General features: G+C 47.8%; 1 protein-coding gene across 2 annotated transcripts in view; it reads right to left on the bottom strand.

Moving 5' to 3' along the window:
- The window catches only part of DDAH1 (dimethylarginine dimethylaminohydrolase 1), a 64,587-nt gene extending 49,590 nt beyond the window's left edge, over positions 1-14,997 (bottom strand). For both annotated transcript variants that reach the window (XM_055725005.1, XM_055725004.1), the window contains exon 1: positions 14,618-14,997. In XM_055725005.1, coding sequence (XP_055580980.1) covers positions 14,618-14,923 — 306 coding nt within the window. In that variant the 5' untranslated portion in view covers positions 14,924-14,997. The remainder of the gene's footprint in view (positions 1-14,617) is intronic.
- Between the last annotated feature and the right edge of the window lie 501 nt (positions 14,998-15,498).

The raw sequence follows: 15,498 nt of genomic DNA, 5'->3' as shown, positions 1-15,498 counted from the left end.
TGTATTTAATATTACTATGCATGCAAGCTCTATTGTGCTATTAACCACACACGTTCATGGGCACCACAGTCTAAAATCTCCTCGTCAATATTTAAGGCTAAGAAACACTTTAAAAGCTAAAGCCATGTCATCTTGACAAATGTTACATTACTTCAGACTTTCCACTATTGAAAAACATGATCACGAGATCAGCTCAGAGAGATGCTAACTAAGCAGACACAGGGCAGGAAAGAGTTTAAGTGCTTTAAACTAAGACTGATTACAGGCTTTATGTTAAGCACTGGCACCTTACAGGATTGAGCCCCAGATACTTATACACTTGCGTCACAGGCACAAGCCTTAAAGGAAAAAGTCCCTCTCCTTGAATTACAGCATAACATTCAGAATGCACAGCAATTGCCTGTCCTTACCCTTTCATTCCTCCCTGGACTGAAACCATCAGTTAGATCTACAACCTGCTCCGCCACTTCCCCCCCACTCCAGATCCCACCAGCTTCAGAGCAGGCAGCCAGCGCTTGCACTTCTCTGATAGACACCCCCCCCAGGCTGCTTCACATACTGAACGCCTCCTGCCAGTACCAAGGCTGAAGTCCATTACATGTGTTTAAATATTTAACATGACTGTCAATATGTATTTTGTGAAGCTAACAGAATTAAAATGTGTTTTCAGTACTTTTCGTAACACTCCCAAGAAGTCCGGTTTTGTTACTGGCATAGCACTTCGTGGCATATGGAGGTATGTGGTGAATCTGCCTTCAGGAATGCAAAACGGGGCATTCTTTTCAGGCATGGTCTCAGGATTTATATAAATCTGAATAAGACCTTACACACTGTTTCGTTAACAGCTCTTTGTTTACATTCCATCCTGAAGAATTACAAACCCATTTCTTAAAAAGCTTTAGGAATACTGCTGTGCGTTACAGGGCCAGCAGCCCTTTAGGAGCTCCTGTTAGGCTTCTGGTGGCGTGCAGCAATGTTGTAAAGAGGGAGGGTAAGGAAACCAAGCAAAGTGGAAACTAGGTTAAAATCAGAGAAGCCTGGTGCAGAATTACAAGCAGTGCCTTTAGTCCTTAAGATGAAGCGCGGACAGAGCACATTTCAACTGCACAAAAGCTTTTGGCGGTTTCTGGTGGCTGCTGGCATCTGTGCCAAGGTTCCCCTAAGGATGGAGAAATGAGAAAGCAAAGCCACGCTTCGGAAATATCAAAGCCAGGACATGAAACAGCAAGCCCCGGGAGGGACAGGACATGCTCACAGCTAGCGGAAGGGACAGTCACGGGAGTATTTTCCCATCTGTACCACAAACCCAGCTGTCTTTGTCAGAGCCTGGATAGCAGTCGCCCTTCTTTGTATTAGTTTCACCTTCCCTGGCGTTTAGTTTTGCTACTGTCCAATCATCCTGCATGGCCAGGACACAGTGCCACAGCAATCCAGGCTGCAGGGGAGCCACGGCTCCGGCTACTGGGTCAGGCAAACCCATTGGGAGTGTCACTGCAGCCAAGCGAGTGGCACCAAAGCAGCAGAGATGCAGCACAAGGGTCCTTCCCTACCTAGCAGGCTGTAATACCTACAGACCCCAGGCTCCCCCAGCCCCTATTTGATCAGGGCACTGCTGATGCCATGGGTCCACACCAGGCTTCCATGCAAAGGGCTGAAGGCTGGGAGGACTTTTTGGAAACACGGCCACAGAAGAGTGTTTGCCATCCAACCCTGGCCACACCAGTTCTAGTCCTGCTCCTGTAAAAGCTCTCCAGTCAGCCCTGCACAATGCATGGCTGGTTTGATGCTCTTCTGCCAGAAACAGCTTTCAGGCTGCTTGTGGCGTTATCTCCGATAACAAGATGGACGCCACTCCTGGCAGCCTGCCATTCGAACCCACCTGGAAACAGCTCCTGCAGGCACAAAAAGCCCAGCAGTTTTGCTTCATGAATTTTTACGAATTTTTAGTGATTCAATTAGCTGTGAAGCAGGGGTATAAGGGCAGAAATAGAGCAGCGCCTTTTCCAAAAGGCTCCTTGTGCTCTGATAATGAGTTTCCTATCACCAGTGCTGGTATTTTCAGGCTCACTTGATCTATGTCAAGCTACTCAGGAAAAGTCTATCCATCATCCCCACCGCACAAACTGGCATGTTATCAACTGTCCCACAACAACACAGATCTCAGGGCCCACGGGAGACTGTCCTCCCCTGGCACCTTTCTGCCAAGGCTCTTCTAGGACACTCTCCTCCATAACATTAAGCCTGGCTCTCAATATATCAAACCTCTGGATGCCAAGTATTCATTACTAGGCCTTTCTAAGAATAATTTTGCAAAGCTTGGATGGCAGTATGTTTTCACAGCTGATGTGGAAAAGCTAGAAACAACATTTCCCAATGAGAAATCTCTGCTTTACAAAGTGTGCACTGTTTCTTAGGGTTAATCTGACTTGCTAAGGGCAGCGGGGGAGGAGGGGGAATCCTTTTACACTGTTGACATAAAATGTCTCTGTCTTAATAGCTGAATTTTTCCATTTTCTACTATCTGCACTAGGATGGATATACCAAGGCAGGGAAGGAAAAATACATCAACATCTGACCTCACAGCATGCATTTTATGGTACTAGTGATGGCATAAGATGGGCCATCAGAAACCCTGGTTAAGCCTGAACGCAGGTTCCCCTTGCCCAGTGGGACAGAAACACCAGCAAGATCTCTGCAAGGTTAAGGCAGGGCAGCTGTCTCCTAACTGGCAGTCCTTGGACAACTCCTGACCTTCAGGATCACGGCCAGCACCTCATTATGAGCCTGCTAAACAGCTATCAGTATTACAGCTTATTCATAATACATGAACAGCTTAAGTGGGTCAGAGAAACCTGTATATCCAAACAGCCTGACTCCCAACAGCGGTCGGTGCTGGCAGCTTAAGGAAAGAATAACAGAAAGAGGACAAGTATAGAGTGCCACTGTCTCCAGTATATTTTCCGCAGCTTATTGTAAGAGGCAGGGTACATATTTCCGAAGCCAGATACTGCATCTGGATCAAAGTGTTAAACAGCTATTGATGGATCTCTCTTTCATTAGCTGACACCCAGCTGTACTTTTGGCCCCTGCAACATCCTGGCAACAAATCTGACAGTTTGGTTGTGCACTGCATGACAAAGTACTTCCTTCTGCTGGGATCTGCTGCCTGGGTATTTCTCTGGGTGTCATACTACCATTCCCAGTTCACTTTCTCTGTACCATTATGAGATACTGTAGAGCTCTCCAATTTCTCCCCTACCCAAAATAACTATGAGCTGAAGGCATTTATCTAATTAGCACCACTTCATACCTCAGCAAGGTCTTCTCATCCACCTCTACCTCTTCTGCTTACTCTGCATTTCCAGAATGGGTAACCAGAACCTAACACAGCATTTCAGGTCCAGATGAATAATCAATTTAAGCCCAGTCAAAAAAATAAAATGGCCTTTCAGCAATACTGGAGGTATACAGCATTTAGGACTTTTGGAAATGCTCATCTAGAAGGGACTGTCCTAACCCAAAGCCCTGTGGTCAAGGCAAGCTGGTTGTTTTACTGTGTGACAAGGTCACATCCAGAACAAGAGGAGGATTAACAGAAGCACTTGCTTTAAGGGTCATAAAAAATAAGAGACTGCTGTATGGTACTACTGAAGCTCCATTTCATAGGGATTGGAGTTTCACAGTTGGACTTGCCACCATCAGTGAAGATGTGGCATCCAGGACAACACATGAAGTGCTAACAAGGGCTCCCCCCTACACAGACTCTCAGGTCACACCACACCACGCACCCCCCAGCCTTTTTCTTCATACTGGCTTTGACAGCATCTGTCTTCTACTCAGACTTCTGCCCTGACTACTCTTCCTGCATTGGTAGGGTTTCACGTTTCAGACAGTTTCCTTTCTTAAAACCAGGTCAGATCAAAAGGATCAAAAATTACTGGACAAAGATCACTAAGGCCAACAGCAGAGTAGTATCTGTGACTTCTTCTAGAAACTACACTAAAACCAGTTGTTCTCTGCACACATTTTGAGCTGCTGCAACCAGGAGGAATGTGGAAAAGGGTCTATCACAACCTTGTGTCTTCTCTTCTAATACTCGCTACTCCAGGAATGTGCTACATGTGGAAGTTCCTGAATACAGGACACTACAGGAGTCACTTTGTATCACCTTGAAAAAAAGCCAAGCAAACTTACAGAAGAATTCAGTGTTTCCTGGAAAAATACAGGTATCCAATTCATATCATCCTCCATTATTATTTATTGCTTCTATCATTTCCCATTTGTCTCTCAACAGCACTGCTGACTTCAGCTCTTGCTACCACAGGCACTGGTATTCCCATCAGAGGCTTGTAACAGATACTGAGCCATGAGATAGCACATTAAACTTCAGCAAACACCTACTGACTAGCAATAGTCCACCACTACCAGAACACCACTCTCCTCTGTACAGTGTTGGAAGAGCATAAGATACTTGAGCTTCATCACTTTTGCTGTTTTAAGCACAGTGATGACAGGCACACTCAGTTATCTGGGTAGGTGAAACTCTCCAAAGCACTTGTACTGTTTGAAAAATTAATTCCTGCAGGGCTGGTATATGTCTTTCACCTTTAGAAAGGCATGGTCTGGAGTTTACTGCTAAAAATTTTAAGTACTTTGCAAGGTATATTTTTTAATTTCTAGACATCGGGCCAAAAACCTTAGCTCCATTTCTAAACCACTTTGTCTTTCTAGCTTGGCTTTGCATGGAGATGACCATCACCATGGCTGCTAGTCTGTGACTCAAAGGGCATCAATGATACTGAAGTAGAAACCTATGCACAAGCAGGATTCTTACCCTGTAAGATTATCCTTTCTACAAGGTATGGGATTCAGCTTCCCTGACAGCTCTTACATCAAGTCTCAGAAAAAGAAGAGAAATGCAAAATCAATCACAACACTGCCAAGTATCCAATTATGTGGCAGTCTTGTTTCAGCTTGTTTCAGTGGCCAGCTGGGATTGAGCAGAGACAGACAATTTCATCTTGCCAGAGAACTTCAGTCAGCATCCAGAAACAGATGTGGATAGCCAGTTCCTTTACTATTAACATATATAAACCTTCTAGAAACAAATTACCACAATTATTTTTCAAAGATAGTGCCCAATACTGAATCGCTACTGAAATGAAAATGTGTTCTGCAAGTCTTGAACGAGCTACTTTTGAAATACTTGTTCGAGTTTGCTATTAACTCAAAATGACAAAAAAAAGGCACATTACAGTGCTGTCATCTGACTTACATGTGATCAGTAGCCTTGGACGAACGCAAGACCTGACTTGGGTATATCTCAGCCATAAAACATTCCATTTAATTTTTCCTGAAATAAAATTTCCTAACTGCTACAAAAGAGGCAGCAAGGATAGATACTGTCACTTGATGCTGTGGTGCATCATTTATCTTAACCCTTGATCTGTGACTACCCAGATGTGATACCAAGAACGAAGCTATCTCATACCATAAGCCTAATTGATTAGATAAGCTTCTGTAAAAAAACACAACAAAACCCAGGTGGGTTTGGTTTTTTTCTAAGCAACTGATGAGCAGTAGTTATCAACAGTATTTTCTTTCTTGGTAGAAACACATTCTCTGCAGAAAGACTCTACTTTGTATAGGTCAGATATTTAATAAATAGTTCCACATTTTTGCTCCAGCGCTATTTACTAGGAGACTTTCGACAAAGACAAGATACCCTCTGAAAATTGAACACAGAAGAATAGACACCATTTGCTCAGGCTAGGCTAAGCTCCTGAGCTCACACAATACTCCATACAAGTGGAGTATTGCAAGTTAAAGCTGGCTATGTGGTCACTTCCCATAGCATCCTCAGTGGAGTCATGCTGTGTCCACAGCAGGGGCAGAGTAGCTGTTCTGGAGTCACTCCAGAAGAAATGGCAAGGGAAGAATAACCAGTAATATTGGTAGAAATTAAAGTCTGCATGCATTTATTTTAACTTAAAAAGCCAGTGTTTAGACCAGTCACGCTTGCTGAAGAGTTGCAGACCCCTGTCACCTCACCAAGAGGGACAGTTTGAGACAGTGAGTTTAAGGACACAACTAGCCTTGTTGATCAAATGTGGTTTTGGGAGAAACAGTGAAAAAACAGAGGTTCTCTGGCCTCTGCCATGTTTATGTTTCTACATCAGGAACATTTTAGAACAAACCAGTCCATCCATTGTCAGAGCTGAGACTGATATTCTTGAAATAGCATCAAGGGAATTGCACTGGTTTTATGTGCAGTATTAGGAGTTTTGTGTAAGATAATCAGGACTCTAGATCTGGAAAAAGCTTGGCAAGATGCAGTGTTGGGGTAACAAGTGTACACCATGAACTTGGCACCACAATGTGGAAAGTACTGTCCTTGTAAAGCCAACTGCCAGAAGGGCCTGCAAAGAAACACACTTAAAAAGATAATGGGAATGTCTGTTCTACTAGCTTATATACATAGCTACGCAAACACCACTGCGTAAAAACATGAGGCAAGTCTCTTCTTAGAAAGCAGAATAAAGGACCTTGAAATGAGCAGTGTACAGCTTTTCTCAGGATGGAGTGTTATACAACAAGAGACCCATATCAGCTAAAAGACCTGGCATCACACTGCTCAGACAAAACGCTGGATTGCTATGTAAACCTGCAATGCGTTCGTTACTGAAGAGTTTAGGGGAAAGGGAAACTAATCAGGTTTTGAGAACTTGAATGAAGTGACAGGCACATCCCCATATCATACTGCCAGCAAACAGTAGCACTTAGCCTCAACCACAGCGCAGCCCTGCAGAGATGCTGTCAGAAGTGTGCCCTGCCTGCAGAGATGCCATCCCAGCTCCGTTCTTCCCATGGGAAATACAGTGCAGCCCAGCAGCACTACAGCCTGTGCTCTGCATGGGAGCACACTGGGCAGGGCAAGTCAGGATCCTGGCCTGGGGCATCAATACACAGGGGCTATGGGAGGCCAGCCTGGAGGAGGGCAAGAGAGGGGCCCAGGTGGAAACACATGGGACTGGAGGCAAGTTGGCAAGTGAAAGCATATGGGAGGCAGAGAAGGGAAAACGAAGATTATGCTTCTCTGTGTGTCCTGGCACACTGCTGGGAGCAGCTGCTGCTTGTGCCATTGGTACAGCATGGGAAATCTCAGCTGGGGACTTTGCTCACCATACCAGAGCATCCCAGAAGCTAACAGGCAGAAGCACAGCACGCAGGAGCTCTTCCATATCACGCTGTGCTCTGCCACTCTCCAGAGATTCTGTCAGATCCCATGATGAGCAAGACAGCACTGCTGTCTACATACCAATCCTCTCTTTTGCCAAGTGTGTAGGGAGTTGCAGGCTTGTATGGAGCACGGGATTAAAACCAACCCACCCATCAGGCAACCTACACTGGGGATGTTATGATCCATCTCTGATTCTTAAACCCAAAATTCCAGCAGTGACTGCGGTAAACTAGTTTATTATGTTTAAGTGAGGCAGTTACCAAAGAAAAAGATTTAGGTTCAATTTGAAAGTCTGGATAGAAATCTCTTGGGGAAGGAGCAGGGTAGCTCCAAGCCATATGTTTAAGTCAGAACAGAAAAGGCTCTTTTCACATTTTGGAGGAAATGCTTAGTTATTTGGAACCTTTAAACACTTCACATTTGCACTGAACCATAAGCTCACCAAGGGCTATTTATCACAGCTAAAGGAACAGTGATTAACAAGGTACAACAGCTGACATCAGGCTTGTACAATAACAATCAGTGTCCACAGGAAATTTAAAAACCCAGGCATTTAATTTGGGGTTTGCTTTTTTAATCTTATGGTCAGCAACATGGATATTCCTGAGAAATTTGACATTGCAATTTAGTAACAAGGTCTAAATATTGCCTCTGCTAGAAAAGCATGTAACCCAAGTTGCTCCTAGACTGTCCTTAAAGATTGTTTTACAGTTCTGTAGATAGAAACCAATTACAATGAAAACAGTCCACTTATATTGATCTGACTACAAGCTACTTCCTAACGTTTTCATTAGATCTGTGATCACAGAAGCAAAATTGAAAGTGAAAAAATACAGTTCTTTGCATAGCCAATTCACTTGAAGTGCCAGCCCTATTAATGTAGGGTCAGAGAGCTGTATCAGCAATGACCAAAGAATCACCTACCCAAACCAAGAGGCAGCACTTAAAGCAGACTATTTCAAAAGGAAGCTTGATTTCTTTATGTGGTTATGCCCCTTCCATCTGCTTTGCCGTTTAGGAGGCTAAAACATCCCTTATGTCTACCAGTACCACCATCATACAGACTCCTGATACAGGTCTACCTGATACTGTTTAAATAACTGTTTTTAAGTTTAAGAGTGAACTTAAGTACTGTTTAAGACTCTTTTCTCCTCTATGCATGCTTTTCAGTTAATTTATATGCTAACATCAAAACACTGAAAACAAAAGTTAATGAAATATATTAAAGAAAACACTAATGCAGATTCTGACAAGTTACTTCATTGCCTTCTGCACCCCACGATGGGCATCACTTCTTAGCTCGTGGAGAAAGCCTTCAAGTGACACATGCTTTGTGGAAGACTACATTTGGTTCTGCCAATTATACGCTCTGCAAAAGACAACCAAAGCCCACATTAACACTCAGGTATACATCATAACTTGAAGTCTGACTGGTACTTCTCAACTTGTTTCCAGTGTAACTGAAATTAACACACTGACTATCTTACACACTTTCACTCAAATTCTGAGGTTAGACTGGGAAGACTGTGAAAAGGATAGACTAAAGAAGGATGCATATGGCTCAGTGTAGAATAGGAAAGGTATTCAAGAAAAAAACATCTGACAAGAGGGTGGAAATGCACCTAGCACCACTTCTAAGTTTTATCAACCTTCATGTAAAGCTTTTCCCCACGTCTACTCACCTGCTGCTCTAAGCAGTAAGCAATGACACAACGGTAATCTCTGTGCTTTCTATCACTAAGATTTCTAGGCAGAACACCAAAGCTGGTCTGTAACATCAAGGGTAAAGCACAATAAGGACATGCAAAGTGGTCAGTGCAAATGTACAAGGCCTCCACAATTTGTTGCAACAGTTTAAAGACTTATGAATTATTTAAAGTGGTAATAAAAAGTTTAATCTCTTGCCTCTCTAGTGATCAGCAAGTACTAATCCCCCATGAAAACAACAGATCTTCACCAGTTGTGCAGAGACACACTGGTTTAAGTGGTTAGTCAGCAAATATAGGTTCTTTTGTACTAGCACGTGCTATAAAATAAAAACCCCATAACCTAATTAAGCTTGGGAGCTAGCAGAGCCTTGAATCTGTTTCTCCTGAGCCTACCTTTTCTATTACTTTGCAACAGACATCATTATTCTACAGAACTGTCTAGGTCTACAGAGGGAGTGGAGAAAGTGTCTACCATTTAGCAGTACCTACGCAGCAATACCTGAGTCTATACACATACATGACTTACCAAACTATTTTTGCCTTCTTTTTTCTCAGAAGCTTCCACCAATTGGCCTGAGAATCATTCGTGCAAGCTGTAAGCTGCAGCTGAGACTGCATCCCAGTACAGGGTGCAGGCTCTAGTTCATACATGGCTGCACAGCCCTGCAGAAACTGTACAGGGTGGGAGCAGGGGCTGGCAGCTAAGCAGGTCATGGTGATCAGCACTAAGAAGCAAAGTTACCCCGCCCAGCACAGCTGGAAGCTCTGCAGAAGCAGTGCTGTGAACAAAGCCCTGCAACCCAGCAAGCAAGTTGAGGAAGAGGTACCCAGACATTCTCAGAAAGCAATTAGGAGGCTTCTCCAATGCCTGTCAAGAGGATGGGATTTGACAAACATACTCGTTCTCTGTCCTCACTTCTGAGGGACTGTATCTTCCAGGATACACAGGAATACAGCCCACGGGTTGTCCACAGTGGGTCTTGGGGGAGTATGGAACAGCAGTATTCTTGGGTGGAAGTCTCCTCTTGTCAAGGAAGTAGCCAGCAATCTCTTCTGCAGCAGCTCCTGAAGCTTTCCCAGCACCAGTTGTTTTCCCTTCCCTATGCCACAGCCAAGAAGAGGCGAGGTCTGTAGGGGCATTTTGCTGAGCTTTTGGGTTTCTATCTGTCTGCATAAGCACAGAAGTGGTGGAAATACTGTTTTGTGCTACCCTGAGCACATTAAGACAACTTGGGCAGTAAGAGTAACGTGCTGATGAAGGCTCTTCTCAGCGACTAACCCTGTTGTGTTCAGAAGGTGACATGAGGAGTTTATACTAGAGGAATAAACAACTGAGAACATACTGCTGGAACTGGTCAACTGATCAGCAATCACAACATTTCTATTTGAGTTACTCAACTTGAACATCAAGCACACTGGCAACTGCACTCAGCTAAACAAAACACCAGTTTATCCACATTAGCAATCTACCTCTGGCTTACTTGAAAAGCCTTTACCTTGCTGCCAAATCCAAAACTTTCCAGAAACTATAAATTTTAAAATAAGTTCAGAAGTTGATAACACAAAAAAAATAATGCCTTGAAATAAGCCTGACTCTTGCAAACAAATTATTAAACGCATGACTAATTTTTCTACTTTGCTAAAAAAATACTGGGCTCCTTCCCAGTACTGACTGAACATGACCAAATTTAATTCAACTCTTTCTCCCTACAATAACTTGGAGCAAGAACAGACATAACCCCAGATTTTATTTTGTTTTGTTCCAGACAGACATCCAGTACAGAATCCAGTGGTGCTGGAGGGGTAAGCAATAGTATCTATAAAGCCTGAAAGCTCAATCAATGCTATTACAAACTGCTGCAGAAATTGCCTGCTGCATACAGTGTTACAGTAATTGATGACAAGCCTTCTTAATAAGGAGTCTAGTCAGTGAAAGAACACACTGCATCAGTTCTTAAATACTGCATTATGAGTTTTCAGTGGCGTGAAAAAGGGAAGATTGAGACAGTAGTACTCAGTTCATGTATCTGGCAGCCAGTTTATGTGGAGGCACAACACACCTGAAGCCACACTGCTCCAGCTGCACATTCAACCAGCTTTAGGATGCACCTTGGCGTCCTCCATGCCCTTCAGCTTTCACTGGTCTGATCAGTTTTCAGAGTCTGACCCATCACATGCCTCTTGGCAGGTTTACAAACCCTCCCTCCATTAATACTCTGCAGAAATGGTACCCTGCAACCCTGTTCCCATCACCACTTCCTTCTTCCACTGCTCCTGCCCGCTCTGTACAGAAGTCCGTTAAACTGTTAAGAGAGCAGTAAGACAAGCCTGGATGAGTCCTGCCTTATGGGAAGGCTCAGGTCAGGAGCGCATGCTCAGGAGTTGGGGTTTACTTTAACTGGGTTAAGCCAAGCATACACTAACTATACTGCTAAAATATTCATGGGGTTGTGCTTACATTACATAAGGAGAATAAGAAATTGCACTTTGAGAAACTGGTGCTGTACGTAGACTGCATCCATCTTCCTTCCCTCCTTCAGCCAGTTGACCATACAAGTGACAAAGCACTACAACATCCTTGGTTCACTTTCATACCAGGCTGACTAAGCCAGCTGAGGCAGGAATACCGCAATTTCACAGGCAGCATGAAGAAACTGGTTTCACAGGGCTTCATCCTTCTGGTTTTCTAGCAGTACATCCATCAGACCAGAAACAATCCAGATTTAACCATTATCTGCTGTCTCAACAATGAAGATTTCACAGCAGTTCAACTGACGAACCCCTGACTCCATGTATCCTAACATACAACTAGTTTCATGCTCACAGAATAATTCAGGTTGGACAGGACCTTGGGAGGTTTCTAGGTCAACCTCCCACTCAGAGCACAAACCAGGATGCTCAGTGCTTTACCCAGCTTGAAAAGCTCCAAAGATGACTGCACAGTTTCTCCAGGCCTTGTTTCACTGCTTGGCTGTCCCCACTGAAAAGCCTTTCCTTATGCCCCATTAAAACCTCACACTAACTTACACCCGTTGTCTCTTGCCCTCCTGCCACAAAACTGAACAGCCTGCTCCACGTTCTTGGTAAGATACAGTCTGCAAGTGCCAAGCAGAGAGGGTAATCGCTTCCCTCAGACCACTGGTTCTGCTCCTGTTAATACAGCCCAAGATCCTACTGCCCTTCTTTACCACAGGGACACTGAACTGGCTCACAAACACTGTGCTGCCCACCAGACACCCTCTCCAGGGGGGGTTCTGCAAAGCTGTCCCGCACCCATTTGGCTCCACCCAGGGATCCTTCCTTCCCTGGGCCAGGACTCAGCATCTGTCCCTGCTCAACTCCATAAGGTTGACTCTCCCACAGGCCAGCCCCTTCCTCCAGCCTGCCCAGGTCCCCCTGAACAGCAGCCCAGACCCCACGGCTATTGCCTCTTACCCTTCCCCCACCTTGCCCCAGTTTGGGACAGTTCAGAGCTCGATACACGTGTCCCCCTCTCCAAGTCACCAATAAAGGCATTTAACAGGGCAGATGCTAGGACATACCCCACAGCAACTTCACTTGCCACCAGCCTCCAGGTACTGTCTTTAATGGGCAATTCAAAGACTGAATATAACCCTCAGAAAAGACCTTGGGTGGCTGCCAACAGCCACCCACCAGGATGAACAGGAGGGCCTGGAGCAGGCACTAGGCTCCCTCAGCTCAGGGTAGCTGCAGGCCTCAGTGCCTGGACCGCCTGAGCACCTGTAGCTGGTACCTTCAGAACCAGCCTTGGAGGCAGCAAGAGAAGCAAAGCTCTGACGACAGTAGGAAACACCCTCTGACGAAGCTACAAGAAATACTGCTGCTTCTTGTAGGGCTCTTTATCAAAGTGAGGTTATCATAGACGTTTGCCAAGATGTCCAAGGCACATGTCAAGCCCTCCACCAACACCACACAGAAATCTGAGTGAACTAGTCATGTACACATTTCTGTTTTCTAAAGCCTTGACTAGCCTACTGTTTTGAAGGCAATATTCTGGTCACTAACTACTCAGACAAAGAAGACTAACTAAACACAGACTCGGTCACCATGCCAGGATGGGGAGGCTGTCCCGGGGGATGCCTCAAAGGGGAGAGGGACCAGGAGCAGACAGGCATCATCCCACAAAAACAAGCATCTTCTCCCCCTGTCCGCAAAACACTGCTGTAACGATGTTCCCAGGAGGAAGAACCATTGTAAATAATTAGAAGTTACGTGTTCAGACAAGCACTACATTGCAGTGTTATAGCTTTAAGAGAATGTTTGTTCAATTATTTTTTCTTTTTTACTTCACAGAAAGCTCAAGGGAGAGATTTCTCCATCATTCAAGAAAACTAAAAAGATTCAAATTATGCTTTAAAGCTTTTTTTCTCCTCTTTGTTCATGACTGACTGGACAAGTCACCCACAGAAAGAAGTCAATCTGTTCTAAGGGGGAAAGAGTGCAAATGGCAGCAGGAGTCACATGGCTACATACCAGTGAGTCATAGGAAGGACCAGTGAAAACTCACTCAGACTCTGGCTGCTTCCAAGAGTAGCATGTGGCAAACAGACTTTACTCTGATGCTGTCACCTTTAAGAGCATTCGTATGTGCTTCAAAGAGTAAATACACATGGGTAAGCACAAGGAAACCCACGTGTGCAAGATGTGTACAGTATCACGGAGTGCTGAGCAAAGTAAACTTTGCAATTGCTAGAAGAGCACTAGATCAAAACTACCAAGTGGCGACGCTCATCCATTGCTCTCAGTGGCCAAGAGCAGCCACAGCCAGCGGCCCAGCCCTACGCCACAGGCACAGCAGGACATGCTTGTGGATCACAAGATGAGCCATGGGACCACAAAGATGGGAACTGGAAGAGACAACAGGGTTACGTTAAAGCATGCTTACAGGAAGGCAGGTTACCAGTGTAACAATTTTGCAGCTTCAAACAAGGAGAGGTTTAATTTGCTACTCACAACTTGTTGAGAGGGAGACAACAGGACAGCACTTCAGTGCATGCGGAGCCTCGTGAACTAGCCTGTGAATGGGCCGAGCGCATCAGACAAGTCCCAAGCACATCTCCAGCGAGGCTCCTGCAGCCGGGCAACCCCTCTCCAACGAGCCTGTCCGTGCCCCGGTGCCCCCACGCACCCTCAGCCCACCAGGCCCGCCCGGGGAAGGCGGCACCAGGTTCACGGGCGCGCAGGCTAACGGAGCGCTCCACCGCTCGGTAACCGCGGCGGCCGGGCACGCGCGGCCCGAACCCCGCTGGAGCCGAGCGCGGGGCGCGGATCGCGCCGCAGCGCGGCCACCACGGCCGGTAGCCCACCCCGCGGGACCCGCACGGCCCGCCGGAGGGCATGACTCACGGTTTACACCGTCCGCTTGTTTTCGCCAGCGGAACACCACGCTCCGACACGCCCCCGGCGCGGCCCGGCGGCACCGGCCGCCGCCAGCCCAGCCGCGGGGAGGGGAGGCCGGGCCGGAGCCGCTGCCCGGGGCCCGCCGCGCCGAGACCCGCCGCGGGGGCGGCTGCTCGCTGAGCAATCCCGCCCGCCGCCGCCCCCTCCCGCCGCGGGCCCGGGGATACGCCCGACGGCGCGGCCGCCCCGAGCCCACCTGGGCGGCGCGGGCACCGCTCCCCCCGGCCCGGCCCCCGCCGCCCCGCACCTCCTTCCTGCGGCTGGGCGCGCCCGGGCGGGTGAGGAGCGCCGTCTCCTCGCAGACTACGGCCATGTCCTCCACGAAGGCGCAGTCGGGAAGGCTCTCGTCGGCCGGCAGCTCCAGCACCTGCAGCCCCAGCTTGCCCCTCAGCACACCCACGTACAGCTGATGTTCCCGCTCCGCACGGGCGTAGTCCACCTCGGGGCCGGCCGCCCTGCGCAGCGCCTGCCGGCACAACGACTCGGGCAGCGCCCGCACCACGGCGTGCGTGCAGCGCCCGAAGGCGGCGGGGCCGCCGCCCAGCCCGGCCATGCTGCGCGGCGGGGCGCGGAGGAGGCAGGCAGGGACGGGCAGCCGCGACCGCCGCCGCCGGCCCTGGCAGCTGATAAAGCGCCGCCCGCGGCCCGGCCGCGCCCCATTGGCTCCCCACCAGGCACATTTCCATGGGGCCGCCGCGAAGCGCGCTCCCATTGGCTGGCGGCGGCGGCCGGGCCGCGCCATTGGCCGCCCCCCGCAGGGCGCCGCTTACCTGTGAGGCGGGCGGGAGCCGCGGCGCCTCTCGCCGAGCCCTGAGGGGCCGAGCCGAGCCCCGGGGCCGGGGCGATTCCCGCAGGGGCAGGGGCCCGGCCCGGCCCGGCCGAGGGGAGCCAGTGGGGCCTCGACCCTCTGCAGGGCGGCCCCGGCGCTTGCCCCAGGCCTCGCCCCTGAGCGGGCCGCTGGGGCTGGCCGTGCCTGCCGTGGGCCTCCGTTACCACAGCGTGGCTCGAGGGGCAGCGCGGTTTCACATAGAGACTCCACGGAGCCGTGTGGGAACGCATACGGACGCTGACAGAATTCAAACACCTGCGTCTCCCCACATTTCTCCACGCATCCAAGCTGAGCAGGGT

Source organism: Falco cherrug, chromosome 12 (assembly GCF_023634085.1).
Source record: "Falco cherrug isolate bFalChe1 chromosome 12, bFalChe1.pri, whole genome shotgun sequence".
Classification (NCBI taxonomy): domain Eukaryota; kingdom Metazoa; phylum Chordata; class Aves; order Falconiformes; family Falconidae; genus Falco; species Falco cherrug.
The sequence above is the reverse complement of the archived record's forward strand: the minus strand, read 5'-3'. Positions and strand labels throughout refer to the sequence as shown.